This window comes from Lissotriton helveticus, chromosome 5_1 (genome assembly GCF_964261635.1).
Source record: "Lissotriton helveticus chromosome 5_1, aLisHel1.1, whole genome shotgun sequence".
Classification (NCBI taxonomy): Eukaryota; Metazoa; Chordata; class Amphibia; order Caudata; family Salamandridae; genus Lissotriton; species Lissotriton helveticus.
Window position 1 is genome coordinate 268,254,425 of NC_136065.1, and position 21,961 is coordinate 268,276,385.

Genomic DNA, 21,961 nt, shown 5'->3' on the forward strand with positions numbered 1-21,961 from the left:
GGTGAGGAAGCGCTTGAGGTATACACACAGGGTGAGATGGAGCTTGAGGTATATACACAGGGCGAGGAAGCGCTTGAGGTATATACACAGGGTGAGGAAGCGCTTGAGGTATATACACAGGGTGAGGAAGCGCTTGAGGTATACACACAGGGTGAGATGGAGCTTGAGGTATATACACAGGGTGAGGAAGTGCTTGAGGTATATACACAGGGTGAGGAAGCGCTTGAGGTATATACAAAGGATGAGGAAGCGCTTGAGGTATATACACAGGGTGAGGAAGCGCTTGAGGTATATACACAGGGTGAGGAAGTGCTTGAGGTATATACACAGGGTGAGGAAGCGCTTGAGGTATATACAAAGGGTGAGGAAGCGCTTGAGGTATATACACAGGGTGAGGAAGCGCTTGAGGTATATACACAGGGTGAGGAAGCGCTTGAGGTTTATACAAAGGGTGAGGAAGCGCTTGAGGTATATACACAGGGTGAGGAAGCGCTTGAGGTATATACACAGGGTGAGGAAGCGCTTGAGGTATATACAAAGGGTGAGGAAGCGCTTGAGGTATATACACAGGGTGAGGAAGCGCTTGAGGTATATACACAGGGTGAGGAAGCGCTTGAGGTATATACACAGGGTGAGGAAGCGCTTGAGGTATATGCCGAGAGGTGAGGAGCTCGAGCCCAGCCGGATTATACAAAGAGAGGATGAGGAGATATGCGGAATATATAGACAGGGTGAGGAGCCTGAGGCATACAGACCGGTGGGTTAGAAGCTTGAGGTGTATACAGAGCGGGTGAGGAGCTGAGGCACAGAGGGAGTGAGGCGCTTGAGGCACAGACAGAGGGGGTGAGGCACAGACAGAGGGGGTGAGGCACAGACAGAGGGGGTGAGGCACAGACAGAGGGGGTGAGGCACAGACGGACAGGGTGAGGCGCCTCAGGTATACTGCAAAAGAGAAGCGAGCACGAGGCATGTTTACAGACGGGTGAGGAGTTATAAGCAATATACACAAGGTGAGACACGTGAATGTTAAAACACATACAGGATGAGGAACTGGGGCACACAGGCAGGCAGTGCGGGGATCTCGCGGCGTAGACCTTCAAGTGCCCTAAATAAACTGCTCACATGGACTAAAAAACAAGCGCACAGAAGCGACTAAGCTACAGTGCAAACTGCAAACTCTATATAAATAATCGCGCTTCATCTTAAACCCCACGTACACAGGGGCCAGCAGGAGTCTGGGCAAACCGCTTATAATCTAAAAGATCTCACACACTGAATAACTTCTGCGCCCACCAGCGCTGCAAACAGATCCACTAAATCCCCAATAGTATGCACGCGCAGATCCGGGCTGTAGTCCGCCACGATGCGCGCGTTCACGAGTCCCGTCCTGTCCCGGGCTCGACCCTGCGTGCAGACCCGTCCTACCTCTCCAGATAGCGCTGCGAGATCTCCCCCATGGACGGGCGCATCGGGAGGCTGCAGTGCGCGGTGCGAGCCAAGCATGCGCGGAAGTGACAGGCCCAGCGGCGCGAGTAGTAAATAGGGGGAGAGGCTGGGTGGGAACCAGCGCCCCGACCAATCAGCAGAGGGCCCCGGGACTGCGCTGCGAGGCACTGGGCATCGCGTCCAGCAGCAGAGGACAGCGTAGGATTGCGCAACTCTTCAGTACGCCACCGCGGGTAAAGTAATAGAGAGAAAGGGCCGGCGTGGAACCTGCGTACCCCAACCACGGGCAGCACCCGCGAGGCATGACTGCACATCACTGCTATACAGCGCGATACTGCGCAGCGCTGCGAGGCATAACTGCATATTACTATTATACAGCACTATACAGCGCGACGCTGCGAGGCATAACTGCATATTACTATTATACAGCACTATACAGCGCGGTGCTGCGAGGCATAACTGCATATTACTATTATACAGCACTATACAGCGCGGTGCTGCGAGGCATAACTGCACATCACTATTATACAGCACTATGCAGCGCTGCAAGAAATAACTGCACATCACTGCTACACAGCACTTTAGTGCGGCGCTGCGAGGCATAACTGCACATTACTATTATACAGCACTATGCAGCGCAGCAAGGAATAACTGCACATCACTATTATACAGCACTATGCAGCGCTGCAAGAAATAACTGCACATCACTGCTACACAGCACTTTAGTGCGGCGCTGCGAGGCATAACTGCACATTACTATTATACAGCACTATGCAGCGCTGCAAGGCATAACTGCACATCACTACTATACAGCACAGCACAGCACTATGCAGCGCAGCGAGGCATAACTGCACATCACTATTATATAGCACTATGCAGCGCTGCAAGGTATAACTGCACATCACTACTATACAGCACTATACATCGCAGCACGGCACTGGGTATAGGCGAATTGAATGCGCAAGAGGATGGCTGTGAAACAGCGTCTCGCCAATCATGGGCAGCAGCGTGGGTGATGCGCATCACTGTTTATCACTACTCTATACAGCACAACTATGCAATGCTGCAGAGCATAAAACACCTGACGTTGCAGGCACTCTGACCAATCACGGGCAGGCGGCACCTACGCTCTGCCTCACTCGCACACGTTCCCCATATCCACAAAAGCAAAACAGAGGGTCACTCGTTCTTCTACATCGCACCCAAGACATGGAGCCACCCCCTCAACACATCAGAGCCTCACTTTTTGAGTTGCGCAAGAAGCCAAAGACCTGGCTCTCCATAGGAGAGGATGTGGCTTAACAGCTAGAGCGGCCAACCCTAAAGCAGGGGAACCAGGTTGGAGTCTGGTAAGAGGCTCAAGCATTCTGTGATTCTGGGCACATCAATTAATCTCCCTGTGCCTAGAAATTAAGTCTGTAATGCAACTAGGGCTCATGGAAAGCGCTCGAATACCCGTTAGTCGAGTTTGTGCTATATAAAATCAAAAACATATACACATAAGCACCTTCGGGGCCACAAACCTAAGGAGCAGGGTTAAGACTGGTATGCATATGTCTGGGTCCAAACTGGGGTGGCATAGTGAGCAGAAGAACAATGGATTAAACCCAGAACTGTTGACTAGGGATGAGTGGTTGAAAAGTTTCAGCGCTCTGTCCATCATCGCCCTGTGTTTGCTTTGGTCGCCCTAAGTTGGCAGGGTATGCCCAGACATGGGTCCCTTGCTCGCTGTGCCACTGGATTCAAGCTAGCCTGGCTGATGCCCAAAACCAGTCCCAGGATGCTTGTCTCCAGTCCAGGGAAGACCTGGCCTGGCAGTTCGGGCTTGACTGTTCCCATGAGGCACAGGGTCAAGACTGATTTGCATATGGCTGGGTCCAAACTGGAGTGGCATAGCGAACATAAGAATGATGGATTAAACCCAGATCGGTTGACTGGGGGTGAGTGGTTGAAAAGTTTCAGCACTCCATCATCTTGTGTTTGCCACACATCTATACACCTTGCTCAAGCGCCTGGAAACCCTCTTGGGTGATACAAATCAACGTAACACTGCGCACCAATGTGCATACTCCCACTAAATACAGCATACCACGGCACAGCACTTCACAGCTGCAGGCAGAGACAGTCAGTAGAAAGAAGTGCCTGGATGGGAACTTCACCCGCATCAAACGGTCGCGTGTTTTGCCCTGTGGCTCAGGGATGCACAGCATAACAGCAATACTGAGTACAGCATAACACTGCGCGCGCTTCACAGCACCAGCTGCAGGCAAAGCAGAGAGATGAGGCTGACTAGGAACTGTCTCCCAGGGCAATAACCGGAGGACTGCCACCAATGAGTACTGCACTGTGCAGAATCGGCCACAGGCAAAATAAACCGAGAGGGGGGCTCAGCAGAGCACCAGCACCCTTTCTGGCCCAGCCCACACCACACACATCCGCTAGAATGCAAGGCACTACAGTACGAATCACTGCACAACGCCTCCTAGCATAGCACCAGCTGCAGGCATCAAAGCAAATAGAAGATGCTGTTACACTGCGCCTCCACTCTGCACAGCGCGGACCAGCACTAGCTGCAAACGCCGGCTGGGAATAACTTCACTCGCTGATAGCCTGCAAAACAATGCGGGTGACAGTGCACCATGGTCTACTCGGCGTTTCTCGATAAAGCACATGGCTTCAGGGAACAGACTAGCACAGGACACTACTGAAATATATTGCACCATGGGCACAGGAACTGTGTGTAGGGGGTATGGGGTGATTTACCCCCCTCCGCTGCCTCACCTGAGATTTTGGAGTTGGTGACGCAGGGAACACCGTCGTCGTCCACCACCCACATTTTGAAACGGAAACTGAAGATAAATTAAAAGGGTGACAGAGCACTGCTTTCTGAAGTCACTGCAGCTGTGTGACGCGGTGCACCCTGGGAAGGCAGCGGATGTTATTTTAAGTTATTGTTACTGTTGGCTCACCAGGCTTGGTACACGCCAAATTTAGGAGAGGCTCAAGCACATCTATGACCACAATTAAAGCATTAGGAAAAACCCAAACGGTTTGGAGCCCCCTAGAGTGTGCACCTTATTCAGGGCTTTAAGTGGGAGGGGGAGGTCTGTGGGGTTCTGAGCCCCCACCCCCTCCCAGGTTTTTTTGGGGGGCCTCAAAAGGAGGCTCTATTTTCAGGCCTCAAAGGTCAAAGGTAGGGTGACCAGACATACCGTTTTTTGTTTGGTGTTACTAGTGTTGGTAACATGTCTTGATAGTTAAATACTGCCAATTTCGTTTTTCACTATTGAAAGGCTACCTTGCCCATAGGATAACATGGGGAATGCTGCCTGCATATCTTCCCATAACGGCAAGATAGACATATGGAATCGGATATCCCTGAACTCAGAATTTAATAACACATCCATCCTTTAGTGAAGATGGTTTTTAAATTCTAAGTTTGGAAATAGCATTTCTAGAAAGTGGCTATTTTCCTGTTCAACCTTTCTGTGTGCCTCTGGTTGTGTATTGACTGTCTGGTTTGTGAGTGACAGGGGCTGGGGGCGGCTCCAGGCGACTGGCTGTATCAGCACAAGGCTGAATAGACCCATCTGAATGTAGAGTGGTTGGAGGAGTAGCACCTGGGTCTCAATAGGGCTCTTCTGGCTCCACCTCCTGTGGTGCGTCTGATGGCCCTGGCCCACACTCACAAAGGAAGAAGAGGTGCACTGGCAGAGTGCACACAGAACTGGTTTAGATTGGGTCCAGGACCCTTCACCCAAGAAGAACAAAGGCTATTGAGGTATAAAAGTAGGACTGGAGCCCCAGTCAAAATAGATTAGGAAACTTCGTGATCAAGAAGGAATCCGTGCTGAGTGTCTGGGAGCTGACCTACAGTTGCTGTGATGGCTGAGGAAGAGGACCAAGGGACTGTCTGCTGTGTGCTGTGTCCCCCTAACTTGAAGAGAAGCTGTGCTGTGTGCTTTGCCCCTCTGAAGCCTGCCTATCTCCAAGGGCCTGAGAAGAGCTGGGAACTCAGGGATAAAAAAGTACTCCAGCACCCACCCTTCCAGTTGCTGTGTGGGTCTCTGCGCTGTGCCTTCGTGAAGCTGCCCCGTATGAAATCTGTCTCGGTGTGCTCATTGGCACACAGCTGGGGCGTAAGGTCGTGATGCCTGCTCTGCCTAAAGCTTGATCTGCCCCAGGATCGAGTCCCTCACGCTCTGTGCGGATTAACTCACCACTGGGGAACTTTGGAGCGCCTGCTTTACCCCGAGCCTTGTGTGTGCATTGACTCAACCCCAGCCCCTCGAGCTGTGTTGTGTGCCCGAGGCCGGGTTTGCCACTCTGAGAAGGAGCCTTGAAAACACCCTGCCAGTATTCCCCATCACCGGCCCGGGATCGTCATTTCCGAGTTGCGCTCGGATTGGTCACAGCAACATGCGTTTCCCCCAGCAATGCGGAGGTTCGTCAGGTGGAGCTACGTTGCGTCTGGAGAGAAAAGGTAGAAGGTCTGCTGAAGAAAATTGTTGTGAGAAACCCCAGCAAAATAGACACAGAAATCTATTGCAGGATTTTCCAAAACCCTTGAAGATATTCACTAAGTAATGTAAATAATGTTTACATGTTTTTTAAAGGTTTGGTATTTTATGGCTTTTACTTTATAAATATACTTTTTGCCTATTTTATTATCCTTAGCTGGATGCGACTTCATGATTTTCTTAAGCACACAATGCTAGTTATCTTGATTAAGACCACGCCCCTACTCGGATAGTCCACACCCCTTTGAGAAATTTGCCACGCCCCTTTTAGAGCACCACCAGTCCCCCCCACTTAAAGCCCTGACCTTATTACATGTCTTCGAGGGGAGACAAGTGAAGTGCAGCATGGCTTCAGACAGACTTGTAAAAGGGGGTAAGATGTAACACTCAGACACCTGGACTCAATTCCACTTGAACAAACTGTGTGACCCTTGCTCATTTGCTTCACTATTATTTTTATTAACCGACTAGTGAGTGCATCGAAGTAATTTAGTCCAGGACCTGCGCTCTACAAGGCACCATCTGTGTACGGTTAGTACACAATCATCTCCCGTCATGTTTATTAATCACAATATAGACCATATACATAAAGAACATTTTTGGGTAACTCGTTGCAGCATCAAGGCATGTTTTTTGATTTGTTTATACAACTTTCACTTAATATCACTCAATTCGGTGATATGATCGTATGTACTTAATTGAGGCACAGACATATCACAAAATAAATGTCATTATATTTTGAAGTGCCTTTGCCATATTTTTATAGATGTTTGTCCATCGAATCACATCTTTTGATGCTTTGACGCCTCGGCTCATATGTTGGCTCCCAGAGCTTTGTTCATCTCTGCCCCCCTTAGCCCAGGAATGTAATATCTCCTGCAGCCGTCACTGCAGACTGCTTTCTACTACCGCACCATACTGGACTACCTGTACTATTCACGCAACACGGAAACAAGCATTTTCATTACCTGCAGACTCGAGAATGAAAACAACAAACAAATCATTCCAAAGAAGGCAGGTGCACTGGGGAACCGTATACAACTAAATTCCTCTGAAGGTAGGCAGTTCTGATCGCCTACTCTGCAGTAAGGCCTCCGCCGCCCCTCAAAATCTTCCTTTCATTAGAGCCGTTATACATCTAAGTGTACCAGAACGGGTCAAAATGAGAAATCTGAACTTTAACAACTTAACCGTACACTCACTTATACACTTTTTTTTCTCAATTTGTTGTTTTGAGTACTTCAGCAAATAATGTAATGAGATTTTTAAATGGTAAATACGAGCTTTGCTACTCCCTACCACTTTGTACGCAATCATGATCAACACGATTGAAAGTGTGCGAAAAAATATAAAAATGGATAACACAGCTTTTAAAAAATGTTGTGCACATTCGACAAACGAAGCCACATTTTTTGCAGTAAAGAGGTATTTCCAATGAACTAAGCTAACCAACCAGAACTGCAGGGGAATGTTGCTCCCTCTGGAATACATCTATTTTCAAAAACGCTGTCACTGTAAAGTCAGAAATGTTGCATTCCAATCTACAAGATGTTCTTTCAAAGCTCCATTATAAAATAGCGAGCATTGAAAAGAGACGTGACTCCAATGCCACCAAGTGGCAGATTCTATAAAATCAGTCTGTCGTGTTTCTTGCTGCAGCCGAGTGCTATCAATGTACTTTCAAATCTACTGTCCTGGCCACAAGTGGTTAATGTCCAGGGGATTGGATAGGGGGAATAAAGGTAGAGCCTGAAAAGACCACAGAATGCTACCCAGGGCCTGCTTCACAGATTTAGATTTTTTAAATAACTGAACGTCTCTGTACGCAAACTTGTACACAAAAAGTGTTATCCGTGCAAACTCTGCAGATTCCAATGGCCACACTTTACCCACGACCAATTTACACCGATTTCACTCAAGGCAGATAATCCGACTGAGTGTGTTTGACAGCACAAGTAACCACTTATCTCATTTTTCCATAAGGCGAACCCCCTTTTCCTACACTCCAGTTAAACATTAGGTTCCTTTGTCACATCCCTTTACTCACCCCTAAACATCCACCCCCCCACATCTACCCTGTGAACATCGGATGTGGAAAATCCAGTCATACGTGGAGTGTGCAGTCAGGAAAACCCTGCTCATCGGGATGTGGAATTTCGAACGGCAAATTCAACTCAGGAGCAGCTGAGTGCCTCTCCCTCGCTGTCACTCACTCCCGAGCAGCAGAATCTGAGTAAGTCTCTTTCAGCCTGGTCCAGCTTCTAGTGAGCCTGTGATAGCGTGGGAGGGGCACTCGCCCAGCTACTGTACTGGCGAGTGTGTGATAGTATGGGAAAGGCACTCACCCTGGCCCAGCTACTAGTGAGTGTGCGACAGCGTGGGAGGGGCACTCAGCTGCTCCTGGATACATTGCAGTGTGCGAGAGGTACACATGCTGTTCCTGTTACTCCTGAGTGTGATAGTATGGGAAAGACACTCATCCCTGTGCCTATGAGTGTGTGATAGTATGGGAAAGACACTCATCCCTGTGCCTATGAGTGTGTGATAGTATGGGAAAGACACTCATCCCTGTGCCTATGAGTGTGTGATAGTATGGGAAAGACACTCATCCCTGTGCCTATGAGTGTGTGATAGTATGGGAAAGACACTCATCCCTGTGCCTATGAGTGTGTGATAGTATGGGAAAGACACTCATCCCTGTGCCTATGAGTGTGTGATAGTATGGGAAAGACACTCATCCCTGTGCCTATGAGTGTGTGATAGTATGGGAAAGACACTCATCCCTGTGCCTATGAGTGTGTGATAGTATGGGAATGACAGTCATCCTGGTCCTGCTGCTCGCGAGCGCGTGGCAGCATGGAAGAAGCACTCACCCAGCTCCTGGTGAGTGTGGAAAAGGCACTCACACTGGCCCAACTGCTTGTGAGTGTGTGGCAGTGTGGGGGAGACACTCAGTCCTGCTCATGTTACTCGTGAATAGGTGTCAGTATGGGAAAGACTCCTGGTCTGCTGCTCGCGAGTGCATGGGAGAGGCACTCACCTGGTGCCACTTCTGAGTGCGCCACAGTGTGGGAGGGGATTAACCCTCTCAAGGGGCGTGCACTCCCCATATCCATGAGCAGGGGTTTGCACAGGTGAGACCCTCATCCGGCAGCCCCTGAGCGGCTGCTATTGTCACACCGGCACTCACCCTGCTCTACAGGGTCTGAGTGGGTGACACTGGACGGGGCACACATGCTTAATTTGTACAGGCGAATACAGGTGGCGGGAGGGTCCAGGACTTATTTTTCGTCATCACAGACTCAAAGCAAGAGATAGAACGGGGGAGTCAGAAGCGAAGAGGGTGGTAAGGATAACTGAACAGTGATAAAGGGAGAAAGCAGGGAAGAAAAAGAACCAGCAAGATAGAGAGAAAGTGCATCTTGGTGGAAGAAGGGTGGCCCGGGTGGAATCAAAACGAGGCAGCCTTGGTGTAAGGCATTTCCGGCAACTGGCGGCGGGCCTCCCAGATAAACCCTAGATAGCTGCACTTAGTCTTACAATGAAAGCGCTAAGTGGCACTTACACTGTCCTTGCACCCCCGGCAGCACGAGCGGATCTTGCTACTCAGTTTTCTTTCTCTTCCTAGTAATCTCCCTGAGGGCGGGGGTGAGTGGGGATGGATGTCGGCAGGGTAGCCGTAGTTAGTGGAAAGTGGGGTGGTTAGTGTCGGGAATGGGAAGGCGGGGCATGATCCGTAAGCTGCTGAGTTCGAAAACCCACTTCCCGAGGCGCTAATCTTTGAGCGTATGCATTTTAAGAAGTCAGATTTGACGGCCGTCTTCTATATCTCGATTTAGTTCAGAGTGCCGCGAGCCCATACAAATGGTATGCGCGCGCTATAAATTTGGAGACCTCTAGTGGCATCAAAAAGGTTAGAAAAGCGCTACATGAATGCCAATACCAGATTAATTTCAATAGTCTTGAAACAAACCGACACAATATTCAAAGGTAGAGAAAACAATGTACGCACGCAGAAGAGAGGCTCCCTCTTGTGTCGGAACATGGAATATCACACAGCTAATTGCAAAACCCACGCAGCATTCATTACATTCTGCACACTCTGCCACGGCAGATTTTACAAAACGTCTGCTTTCCGCACTGGCCACATATAGTTTTCTGGAAAGAAGATAAGGTGGCACACGAGCAAACAACGTTGCTTCCCTGTTAACCCTTTTGGACGTAGATGCTCGATATTTTACAAACAGTAGGACCGTGGCAACGACCAAGAACCTTTGTACAACCCAGTGTACATGTTCGAGTTCCCATTCCAGCGTGATAACATCATGTGACCGTCCGCAGACCAGCCCAAAAGCATCACTTGATACCGAGCAACGAGCCGGGCAAACGACATTAACTCGAGTGACCCGCATAAAAAACATCTCGACGGGCCGACGGTGCATACTGGAATAAACAGATGTGTCGTCAGTAACTTACAATTTTGCATGCTCAGTTATCTAGTCTCGACTGCAAATTTGGTTTTGTGTGGATAGCTTGAAGTTTACTTGAGATTTAACCCAGATTAACTGAACTAACAAGCATCGCATATTAGGCCTATTAGCTGCGTCAATCGTTTTATAGCCACGTTGTGCAGCATCACGGGTGCTGTGCGTCATGTCTATTAACAAAAAACAAAGAGTGATAGGGGCGCCAAGTCACTCTGAGGGTGCACGCACGCGCGCAGCTGCAAAGCGCCAACAGAAATCTCGGGTACAGGCCGGCGCCTTACTTAACCCTTCAGACGCGCGAAAATAAAAAAACCCAAAACACAACAGTGTTTGGCTCTTTCCCGGCGCTCTAAATATACTCTCAACTCAGCACTCTATTTTCAAGTAGTGTGAGTGAGAGGCAGGACACGGACAGTGACGCCTGCTCCAAACTGTCCCCCAAAGGTCCCAGCCATGAATGCCCCATTCATGCAAAGACAGCTGAGGTCCCGCACGGACCCCACAGACCTGTCCATGTGCTAAAAGCATCTGCTTGGCAGAGGAAACCTGCTTCATGCAAAAATAGAAGGTAACTAACAATCCAGCCATTATTGCTTTATCTGCGCATGTGACATAAAACACGTCACACCTGTCATCGCCTCCTCCGACAACAGACCGGTCATGTCCTTTCCCGACGACAGACAGCTACACGGGGTCTGTAAGCGAGACCTAAACACGGCAGGGCGGACTGGTGCTCCACAGGGTCAATGGACCCCTAAACTCTGGATAGAGGTGAGAGTAACACGAAGGAAAGGCTCTTTGCCATTGCAGAGCATATAGATAACACATACATCAATCAATCAATCAATCATGGGATTTCTACAGCGCGCTACTCACCCCGAGGGTCTCAAGGCGCTGGGAGTGGGGGGGTTCGGGCAGCTCCGGTCATCCGAAAGGCCAGGTCTTGAAGATCTTCCTGAATGCTTGCAGTGTGGGGCCTTTCGGGTACCTGGTGTCGGGTTCTAGTGAATGGGGCCATTTCAAACAGCCTATCAAAGGGAATCTCTCACGCAGTCACGTGCAAATGGGGTCCTATATACAGCAGTCCAAATGGCACCTTACAGTCTGTCATCTGTAAACAGGGCCCCTGCATCCAGCCTTCCAAATGGTTTCTCCCACAGTCAGTGATCTGTACATAGGCCCCCTACACACAGCCTCTCAGTCATTTGTAATCGGCGCGCCTGCAAACAGCCTTCTGAAGGGCATGTCTCAGGGTCACTCATCTGTAAATGGGGCCACTTGAAACATCCTTCCCAAAGGCATCACCAAGACCCAGTTCTTTTGCAAATGAAAATGCATTGCTATTCGTCTAATCGTTTTGGCCGGAGAGCCAAACCAATGAGAGGCAGGCTAAACAGAGAACTCCACGGCAGGTGGCTCACCCGCTGAGCTGTCTGATACAAATTCGAAATCCTGTGGATGGATTTTTAAACACGGTGCTCTTGCGCTGAGACGTATAATAGGTTTTCAAAAACAGACCACTGTGAACAGCATGGCTGCTGAGTCTAGCTGCTGATTTGCTGTTGCCATGAAGTAAGATTGTCTGCTGTTGGCCACCCACTGTTGACACACAATAATGTCCCAGATCTCTTGTTGCCGAGCAGGAGGGATGGTGTGTGCCCCCTATAGTTGCCTGTGTTGCATTTTCTCATTTACCTCTCTTAGAATTTGCGGCATACTTACTCAAGAAGTTTCAAACAAACAGCGCATGATGAGGTAAAGATTGAAGGGGCACAGGGTGGCAGGCACTGGGTGATGGCCGTTCCTGGGGTCTAGGACATTGGGGTGGCATGGCACTGCGTTCCTGGCGAGGGTGCTGCAATGTTTTCTTTGATTTTGCGGGGGAAAGTTCTTTCTGATAGAGGTTACATAGTGAAAGTACGCCAAGTGGCTGAAGTAGAGGACAGGAAATTGTCACAGATCTAATTAAGGACAAACCAATAAAGAGAGGCAATAGAAATAAGCACATTAGATTTATACCCTATCACAGGACTGATAATGAAGTTAAATATAAGTTTTGTCCAACATTTCGATGTTTAGAAACTTGATTTGGATAAGTAGATTACAACCAACCCTTTGATGACATAAAAGGCACCAACTTCAAAGAATCTACTGAGTCCCAGTGACATCATCAAATATAATTAATTATAGGATTAGAATAATCATGGGTCCCATTGGCTACCAGTATCTCCTAGGGGATGCCAGAGATGTAGTACTTGTATATGCATACATTTCTTAACGAAATGCGAAAATTGCAAAATTTTAGGAAAATTGAGACTTTAAAAAGAAAAACTGCGTTCAGTGGATTGCAGTATGTAGGTTCTACGAAATATAAATTGAAGGAAAGATGGCGAGAACTTGTGGTGACACTGAAAAATGATACAATGTTATCCACTTGTGACATATGAAAGAGAAGCATACAGTTAATGAAAGTCCGAATTAGATTTGTGGGCATACAACCGATGAAACAAGATCGGAGGGGAAGGGACTCAAAACGAAAACCAATAGAGACATGCTGGACCAATAAGTTAGAGACAGTGTGAAATGACGAAAAGGTCTCAACAAGGACAGGGAAATCTACACGTTACTTTAGATGTGGCATTAATCCGTATGGAATAATGGTAGAAAATAGATGAGCATGTTGTACTGAGGTCATTTTGTATATACTGAAAGATGCAGATGGCTATGAAAATCCTAACAATTCGCATATTACATGGGGGGGGGGGGGGGGAAATGCATGTTTATAAAATATTTGTTGGTAATGAGGGGCATTAGTTTGAATTTTGTATTACTAACTTGGATGTGTAGGTTCGATCAACTATCATGTAGATTGAGACTAGAAGACTTAATTTCATGTGACATTCTTGGCATAAAATCTTTTGATTGCACCCTAATGAGGGAAAACAGCCTATAGATAATTAGATAAAGCATTTTTAGATCCTGATAAAGAGAGAACAGGAGAAATTAGAGGATTATTCTCAATTCTGAAACACTGACTGGCTAGGAATACATTTGAATGCTCTGTTATGGTTAGAGAAGCCATACAAATGTGATACTCCATTGATATAATTTTAACTAACTGGTTTTTAAATCTTGCTTGAAACTTCCCATGTGACAAGCTATGAACACATTTAAAAGGTGTTATTGGTCTCTATATTAGTTCCCCTTCCTTTACTTTTAATATGAATCTTAGGGATTATAACACATTTCTTGTGTTCTATGTTGCCGAGATTCTCTAAAAACTCCTTATAGAGGGTCAGGATGTAGGAAAGTGGCTCTATATATACTGGACCAAAGTAAGGTAGTGTGTATAGAGACCACAGTCCCCAGAGGTTTGGAAGAGGCTAAAGTTAGATATAACCTTACTCTCTAAAGTGGTAGCTTGGTCGAGCAGTAAGACAGTATCAGAGGACAGTGTAAAGCATTTGTTGTACACACTCAGTCAACAAATGGTCTCACACACAAGAACTGAACTCTAGGCCAATTGTTTTGTATCAAAAGATATAGTTTTATTTTAGAACCAACGAGGTATCAAAATATACTTTCTCAGGATGACTTACTTTAGTTAAATACTTTTCAAACAGGCAATAAACTTTTTGAATGCAATAGTTACAGTTCGTTGCAACAGGCAACACAATTTCAAACAATGCAATATTGAGCTCAATGGGAATTTTTAGTTGAATGCAATTAGTTACCTTGTAGATTACTTTCCTAACAACAGGACTGGATCCTAGATTCAGTGCCGGGACATGAGTTGTAAACAGTTAAGTAAAAGCATTTTGGTTACAGTAGTGATTTTTAAGGAATATTATTGTATTTTAAAAGTTGACAAGCTTTTTCAGTTGAAATTACCAATGTTATCCTATGGCAGGAAATTCAATTTGCAGGTAAAGTATGTTCACGTTACTTTTGTAATCCAGTACTGGACTCCTAGGTTCAGCACTGGGACCTCTATCTAAAACAGGTAAGTAATTACATTTTGGTAGTAGGTACGATTTTTAAAGAATATTTGTAGTTTGCAAAAATCAACACTTCGAAGAAATTTCACAGAAAAACAGTCAATGGTTTCCTATGGAAGAAAATTCAGGTTACTGGTAAGTACGGTTAAAAGTACTTTTCAGGGTTTGTGCTGGGCTAAAAGGTGCAGCCATGGGGTCTCTCCTGATACCAGGTGAGTAAATCGGAATTCGTTGTTTGGCTGATTTTAGGTGAATATTTTAAAGTTCCCAAACTCCACACTTCGAAAAATTTCCAAGTGAAAACCAGTCAATGTTAGCCTATGGAAAAAAGTGAGTTTTCGGCTTTTAGGTAAGTACTCAACTGGCAGAGTTAAGGTTCTGGGCATAGACTCAGGGGTCTCCCAGGGTCAGGTAGGTACAGTTGGTACACCCTCAGCGGCACAGGGGAAGCCGGGTGCAGGGTTGGTTAGGCCCAATGTTATCCAATGAGAGGCAGGGGGCCTTCGGTTGGTGGCTGCTGGCTAGCAGGCCACGCGGCTGTGGGAGCTGGGCTCCTGGTCATGGCAAATGCGGAAGTAGGATAGGACAAAGATTGCACTGCCAGGGGCACTCGGGCGGCTGGGTGCAGGGTGCTTTTGAGCAGTCAGGCGCTCAATGTTATTCAATGGAGATCTTGAAAAGGGAACAAACGCTGCAGGATCGGGGACGGAGGATCTTCTGGAGCGACCAGCACTTCGAGGGGTAAGTTGGGAACTTGGAGGGTAGGTAGGCACCCCGGAGTTGGGCACAGGAGGCCGGGGGCGCCGAGTGCAGGGGTGTCTTTGGACGTCAGGAAGTCTTACCCTCTGCTGGTCGCGGTTGGAGGGGTCCCTGGTTCTGAGTCTGCAGGCGTCGTCTGGGTCATCGAGGTGGGTCCTTGGGCACTGGATTCCAGGTCAAAATCGCCGGGGGACGTCCTCAGGGTCTTTGTCCACTCGGGCACAGGCCAGGTCCGGCGGGTGCAGAGTGTTCCTGGCTGGCATCAGGGGTATTGCTGACGGGCATTCAAATAAGTGTGATTTCTATATGAGCTCTAGTTTCTCCTGTCCACCTAGTGTGAAAGTAATTATGGTCCGGAGAAGCTCTCAAAGGCGCTATGCCTTTGAAGATTCCCCCTGTCCATCCTAGGGGAGGAGGCCTAGCACCTAGCCCAGGATGTGCATTGTTGCAGGCCCAAAAGAGCGGGAGGGCTCTCCACCCAGGGGTCCAGCAACATTTCTGCTGTGTGGCAGCCTATGCAGCCTCAGACGTGGATTGTAGGTTAGGTTTCAGGGAGCATCTCTAAGATGCCCTCTGTAGTGCATTTTACATTAAATCCCACACTGGCATCAATGTGGGTGTAATGTGCTGAGAAGTTTGATATCAAACTTGTCAGTCCTCAGTTTAGCCATTATGGTGCTGTGGAGTTCGTAATGACAACTTCCCAGCACCATATACTGTTAATGGCATCACTGCACATACAGCGCCCAGGAATGGCCCTGGCTACTGTAGGGGCACAGGGCTCATGCACCTGTGCCCACACCACTGGCATAGGGCACCCAGCTAGAGGGGTGACTGATGTATGCCAGGGCAGTGGGTGTGTGGGAATGGCAGTCAGGGATGGGTGCCATGTCAAGACTGTGTAGTTCTGCACCAGGCCACTCAGTCTGCAAAGGCAGTGTGTGGGTGTCAGGGTGCAGGGCCCCTAAGGGTGGCACAATAAGTGCTGTAGCCCGTGGGGTCTTTTCTGGTCACAATGCCCTGGGAACCTAGGGTACCATTTACCAGGGGCTGACATGTGGCCAGAGATGCCAATTGGGTTTCAGCTTCAATACAGTTTTAGGGAAGGAACACAGGCCCTGGGCACCTGAATGGCAGGAGCCCGGGGCACACTCAGTCAAAGCAGTCAGCAACAAGCATTTGCAATGAAATAGGTCTCGCATTATTAAAGTTTGAGCGATTGGCATTGCTAATAATAATGCAACACCAATAGCTCAAACTTTAATAATGCGAGACCTATTGCATTGCCGTCCTTTCTAAATTGCTATTTGAGAACCTATGTATTAATGGTTTGCGACCTGAATTTTGGTTGCAAAACATTGAAAAAGTAACAGACTCCCAAGTTGGAGTGTTAACTGGAATGGCATGGGGAGCAAAAAACACAATGGATTTAGGCCCAGATCTCTTTACTGGGGTGAATGTTTGACATTGCTCAATATTCTGTCCATCAATGGTTCTTTTTGCATTTGTCACCCTGAGTGAGACGGGTATGCCTAGACGTGGGTCCCATGCTCTCCATGCCACTGGAGTCAAGCTAGCCTGCCTGATGAGGGGTGAAACCCAGGATGCTTGGTTCCTGCCTAGGGAGACCCTGGCTTGACAGTTTGGGCTGGACTGTTCCCATGAGGAGCAGAGTCAAGACTGATTTGCATTTGGCTGGGTGCAAACTGGGGCGTCGTGGTGAGCAAAAGAACAATGGATTAAACCCATATCTTTGTGACTGAGGGTGAATGTTTGCATTGTTAAGCATTCTGTCCATCATTTGTTTCTTTTGTGTTTGCCTGGGAAATCTAATGTCACTTCGGGAAATCTAGTGACATCACTTCCTGTGCAGATGGATGCTGAAAATGAGTCCTCTTCCTTGTTTTTTTTTTTTTTAAAAGGCAGTTTTAGCTGTAGTTCTGTCTATCGTGACCAGATGTGAGACTTGTGCTTGCTGTGCAATATAACTCATGCCTCATGTTGTTGTCACTAATGAGTTCTGACTCAGTCAAAACTAGTTTGGGGTTCCTTTTGTTTCAGTTCAGTGAGGATAAGGACTGGCAATTCAAACTGGACTCTTCTTACTGGAGAGGATGTTCATTATGTTTTCCCATTTTTAGTGGCACAGTGAACAAATAACTATTGGCGGGAATAGGGTCCAATGCAATCACCAGTGGCTGAGATTAATTGAAACATTCTACTTGGCACTTTTGCTTTTCTATGAAAGAGCCTAAATGTGGTAAATATGCTCAGAGGTTGGTCCCATACTTGCTGTGCCCTAAAACTTTAGCTCACATCACTAATTGTAATTTTATTTATAAAGCACGTATTACCCCCCCTGATGGGGTATTGAAGCGCTTTTTGGGGGCATAGCATGCTACTTCGGAACCAATAAGGTACAACTGTACCAAAATCGGTCTGGGGTTGCTTTTGTTCTCATTCAGAAAAGATGTTGCCTGACAGTTTAGGCAATACTGACTTACACAAGATTGGTCCTGTTTATAGTGGCACTATTTTTACAAAAACATGTAAGACAGTCCAGAGTATTTACTAGTGGATAAGATTACTTTAAGGACTTCACTTACCATTTTTTTGTTCTTCTCAGCAACACAGCTGAAGTGCAGCATGTATGTCATAGACTCAAGCAGCACCTTACTGATGAGGCCCAACATGCCATGTTTTCTTAAAGCTAGATAACTGGGTGGCTATCTTGGCAACTGGTGACAGAAAATGTGCTTGATAGATGCTGACACATGCCTATGAAGCCCTCAATGACTAAGGACCAGCATACATCAACCACTGCCTAAACTTCCACCAACCCTCCAGAGCCATCCACATCCACCACAGCTATAGTGGAGGCCATTCATACTCCTACCTCATCGTCAAGTCCTGGAATGGCCCTTCCCTCCACCTCAGATGATCGCCCTTTCTTGCAGACTTCTGGAAGAAACTCAAGACCTGGCTTTTTGACTGAGCCAAGCATTCTAGCGCCTAGATACCCTTGCGGGGATTAGCCACGCCTCACAAATACTGATTGATATTTGGCGGTCAGGCTTGTGAATTAGGGTATTTTCTAGCTGTAGTAATATTCTCTTTTAGCTAGACCTGTAAAAGCCTGTAGTGAATTTAGAAGGTAGTTCTACTGTGATGGTCACCTGTAACAGAGTTCTCACTAATGCTCTATGAACTCTGTACTCGATTTAGCTATGTAGCTGCATACAGGAATTTACAATAATGGGGTCTAACAATTATTAACAATAGACCATAATGCAAGCAATGGATCAGAGACACGTTTGTTTGTGAAAATGTTACTGCATTATGAGCCAAAGACACCAAAGGCAACATATTTGTTTTAAGACTAGGGATCATAAGTAATCATCAGAGAAAGTCATGGTAGGAAGATTTGCTTTATCACAACTTGCTTCAGATACTATAAAGCAAGCACCAACCTCCAAATAGTCTACATCACACAGGAAATGAAAAAAAAAATGAAATTTGGTGGACTCCACAACTCCAGGTGCCAGCTATGCCATGTCCTTGAGGACGCACAGAGTTTGGCTAAAAATAGTCACAAACAGCACTGTTTCTTGTGACTCTGAAATTAAAACTGTTAGTGCACTGTACATTTATTGTTGCACAATAAAATAACTATGACAAAAGAAAAAAATCAACTGAAAGTAAATTGAGCAGCAGGAGGTCTGAGGTTGTTAAGGAGTTGTACGGGTTAAGATGCAATAAATGTAAGTTACAAATTAAAAACGATCTAGACGACGTCTGCTCAGCATAGTTTAATGACAAATAAATATAATCTCCTCCCTACGATAGAGCTTAGAGGGACGACCGTGCACCGACGGAGAGTGCGGTGCATCCATTAACCTGAGCTCATGCCAGGTGAGGTGGAGTGGTTCCTTCTCATCAAATGGGATGAGAAGATGTTTATACATACACTTTCAGGTGATATGGTTCTTGTTATTTATTATTTTTTCTAGCAGTAGCATTAATGGTCCCGAAGAAGCAGCAGGAGATCACTAGACTCCATGTGTCTGCAGAAACATGTCGACCTTTCATCTTTAGTGGCTATTTGTTAAACCACTATTGCACTGTTTTTATTGATTTAGGAGTGTGAGGGTGTTTATTAAATTGTCTTTCCCGACCACTACCTAATTTTAGAGTTTTTTCTCTTTCTTTTCACAACACACATCTTTTTTCACGCACTGCTACTTTGTTCCCATCTAGATACGCCTTTCTGTTTCACATCTGTAAATATCATTGTGGTTTTTCCTGTGCCTGGAGTAGTTATCTGCCAGCACAGGTTTTTTACCCTTTAATGTGACAGAAATTATGCACCAGAGATCCCAGATGATGAAGGGCGGTCTCGATGGTGGACTGCGCTGCATTCGCTAGCGAGACCAAAAAGTGGGGGCATACCAATGCAAGAAAGATGGCACTTTCTCACACAGGGAAAACAAACTGTCCTCAAATTAGACAGTACATAGGAAAATCTACAGCTCGTAGGGAACCTTGAGGGGTTCATTCCCAACAAAAGATTAGTATATACTTTTTTTTTTTTTTAATTTTTAGGTAAGAAACTAAAATTGTACCAATCCATTGCATTTTATTTTTTGAATTATTTTGTCTTCCAATCTTGAAATGTGAAGTCAGGAGAAATTAGTTTAACATTATATTGAGACTTGGATATTACTCTTGATCATTATTTTTGTGCTATCTATCAAATGTAAATACTAATGATTTCACACACTGGAAGTCAATTTGGCAGCATGAAAAAATCCCCCTCCATTTAATTTTAAAGGTGTCTTTGGATATCACTAAATATCTTAGAATGGAGTTCCTATTTTACTTTCATTCTATATTTCATAGCTTTAGTGACAATCACTTACAGGGAGGCTGCAAAAGAACTGAGGTCTAGCCAGCTAGCACACAGGAGATTTTCTGTATACTGCAAAGAATAGGAAAGGGTTCCATCTGCATTAAAGATTAGCAGGTATTTATTTAATTTTATTATCATTATGCCTTTTTTAAAAAAATTTTAGGGAAGAACTTTTTTTTATTTATTGAATTACTTTATTCAGGAGTCTTATATAGTGCTGGCAAGACCTGGGGGTATCAGAGTGCTGTACATCGGTACATGTTCATAACACAATAGCAAGAATAATAAGGATGGCTGAGTAGAATCCGATCAGTTTGGTGGTTGAGCACGAGGGAGGACAAATGACAAGGAGGGAGAGCGCGGGTGGAGAATCTGTAACAATGGGTGACGGATGATCCACTAACTGAGATGCAGGATGAGGAAGAGATCCTTTAGCTGTCTCTTGAAGCACAGGAAGGAGGGGTTTGTCCTGATATGTACTGGTATGGAGTTTGAGATTTTAGGGGCAATGCTCGAGAAAGACAAGTGTCAGTGATTTTTGTTTGTTGGTATTGGGTGGAATGAGGAGTAAGGTATTTGACCTTCTTCGGTTTCTCGTCCGACCTGCCCTTTTGAGTTTTGCAGCAACGTAAGCAGGTTTCCAAGGGTGAAGAGCTTTACGATTGAGGCAGGCAGTTCTGAAGTTGCAGCGAGCTTCAATCAGGAGCCAATTCAGTTCTTTCAGGACACAGGAGATGTGGTCATTTTTTGATTCCTGTAACCATTGTGGATGCTACATTGAGATTGCTTCTAAGGGGTGCAAGGTGTGATTTAGCCAAGCCTGTGAGGGTGGAGTTCCCGTAGTCCAATCTAGAGAGCACCAGTGCTTGTGTGGTGGATTCGAGGACATTCAACAGTAGGTAGGGTGATTTTGTTCAGAAGTTTCAGGTTGTAGAATGCGCTCTTCACACTATTCTTTACAAGTTTCAGGTTGTAGAATGCGCTCTTCACACTATTCTTTACAAGGTCTTTCATGATTACGTTGGTATCCAGTGTGATTCCTAGAGATTTGATGGAGCCAGCTAGGGTTAGATTGCAGTTGAGAATGTCTAGGGTGTTTAACCATTCTAGCTTCTGGGGGGGGGGGGGGGCTGATCATTTCCCAAGCACCAAGACAGTCTAAAAAATGCGCTAACTGATTTTTATCACTCAAGTTAAAAAATGAGTGGACCAACTTACTGGGCTGCATGCACTACTCTCAATTGTTTGGGTGGAAACAGTCAGATGCAAGACAACAGCGATTCCACACATGGAAGGGAATTCGGTTTCCTCTTCTGGGCTGCACCATGTGGCTGCTCGTTTACCAGGAACAACAGAGTACAAATTAGTGATTTAAGATGGGGCTACCACGATACAAACTATGGTACTGTGAGCGTGTAGCCGGATTTAAGTTGTAGAGTAAATGTAAGAACTGTGCATCCAGGTAGCTGTGCCAGCTTATAAATGAGAACCATAATTGACAGAAGACTGGAATGTTTCATGTCGTGTATTTTACAGGACACGACTGCCAATGATGAAGCATGACACCTGGTAGTGTGTGAGGACAGTCCTTTAATGTTTTTGAAATGCCTAGCACTTTACTGACTTGGAGCTTTATATGGATTTGATTGCATTTTTGTTAATGACTAATAATTCAAGATAGCTTATTTTGTGTGTGCATGATGGGTTTGGAGGTCAGCTCACCCTTAACACCCCGTAGCCTCTAGTTCCCTCCCTTGGAGAATTCCAAGGTGTTAGGTGTTAATATATGGTTTTAGCCCAAAACAGGTCAAGGTGTTAGACTGGTGGTCCTCCAGCTGTTAA

General features: G+C 46.3%; 1 protein-coding gene across 7 annotated transcripts in view; it reads right to left on the bottom strand.

Moving 5' to 3' along the window:
* RGS3 (regulator of G protein signaling 3) overlaps positions 1-21,961 on the bottom strand; it is a 945,383-nt gene that overhangs the window by 20,978 nt on the left and 902,444 nt on the right. Inside the window, exon 1 of one of the 7 annotated variants that reach the window (XM_078642181.1) lies at positions 1,426-1,477. The exons of the other annotated variants lie outside the window; for them this stretch is intronic. Within the exon in view, the coding sequence (XP_078498307.1) occupies positions 1,426-1,469 (44 nt within the window). The 5' untranslated portion in view covers positions 1,470-1,477. Of the gene's footprint in view, positions 1-1,425; positions 1,478-21,961 lie in introns of those variants that run through there. 7 annotated transcript variants of the gene reach the window in all.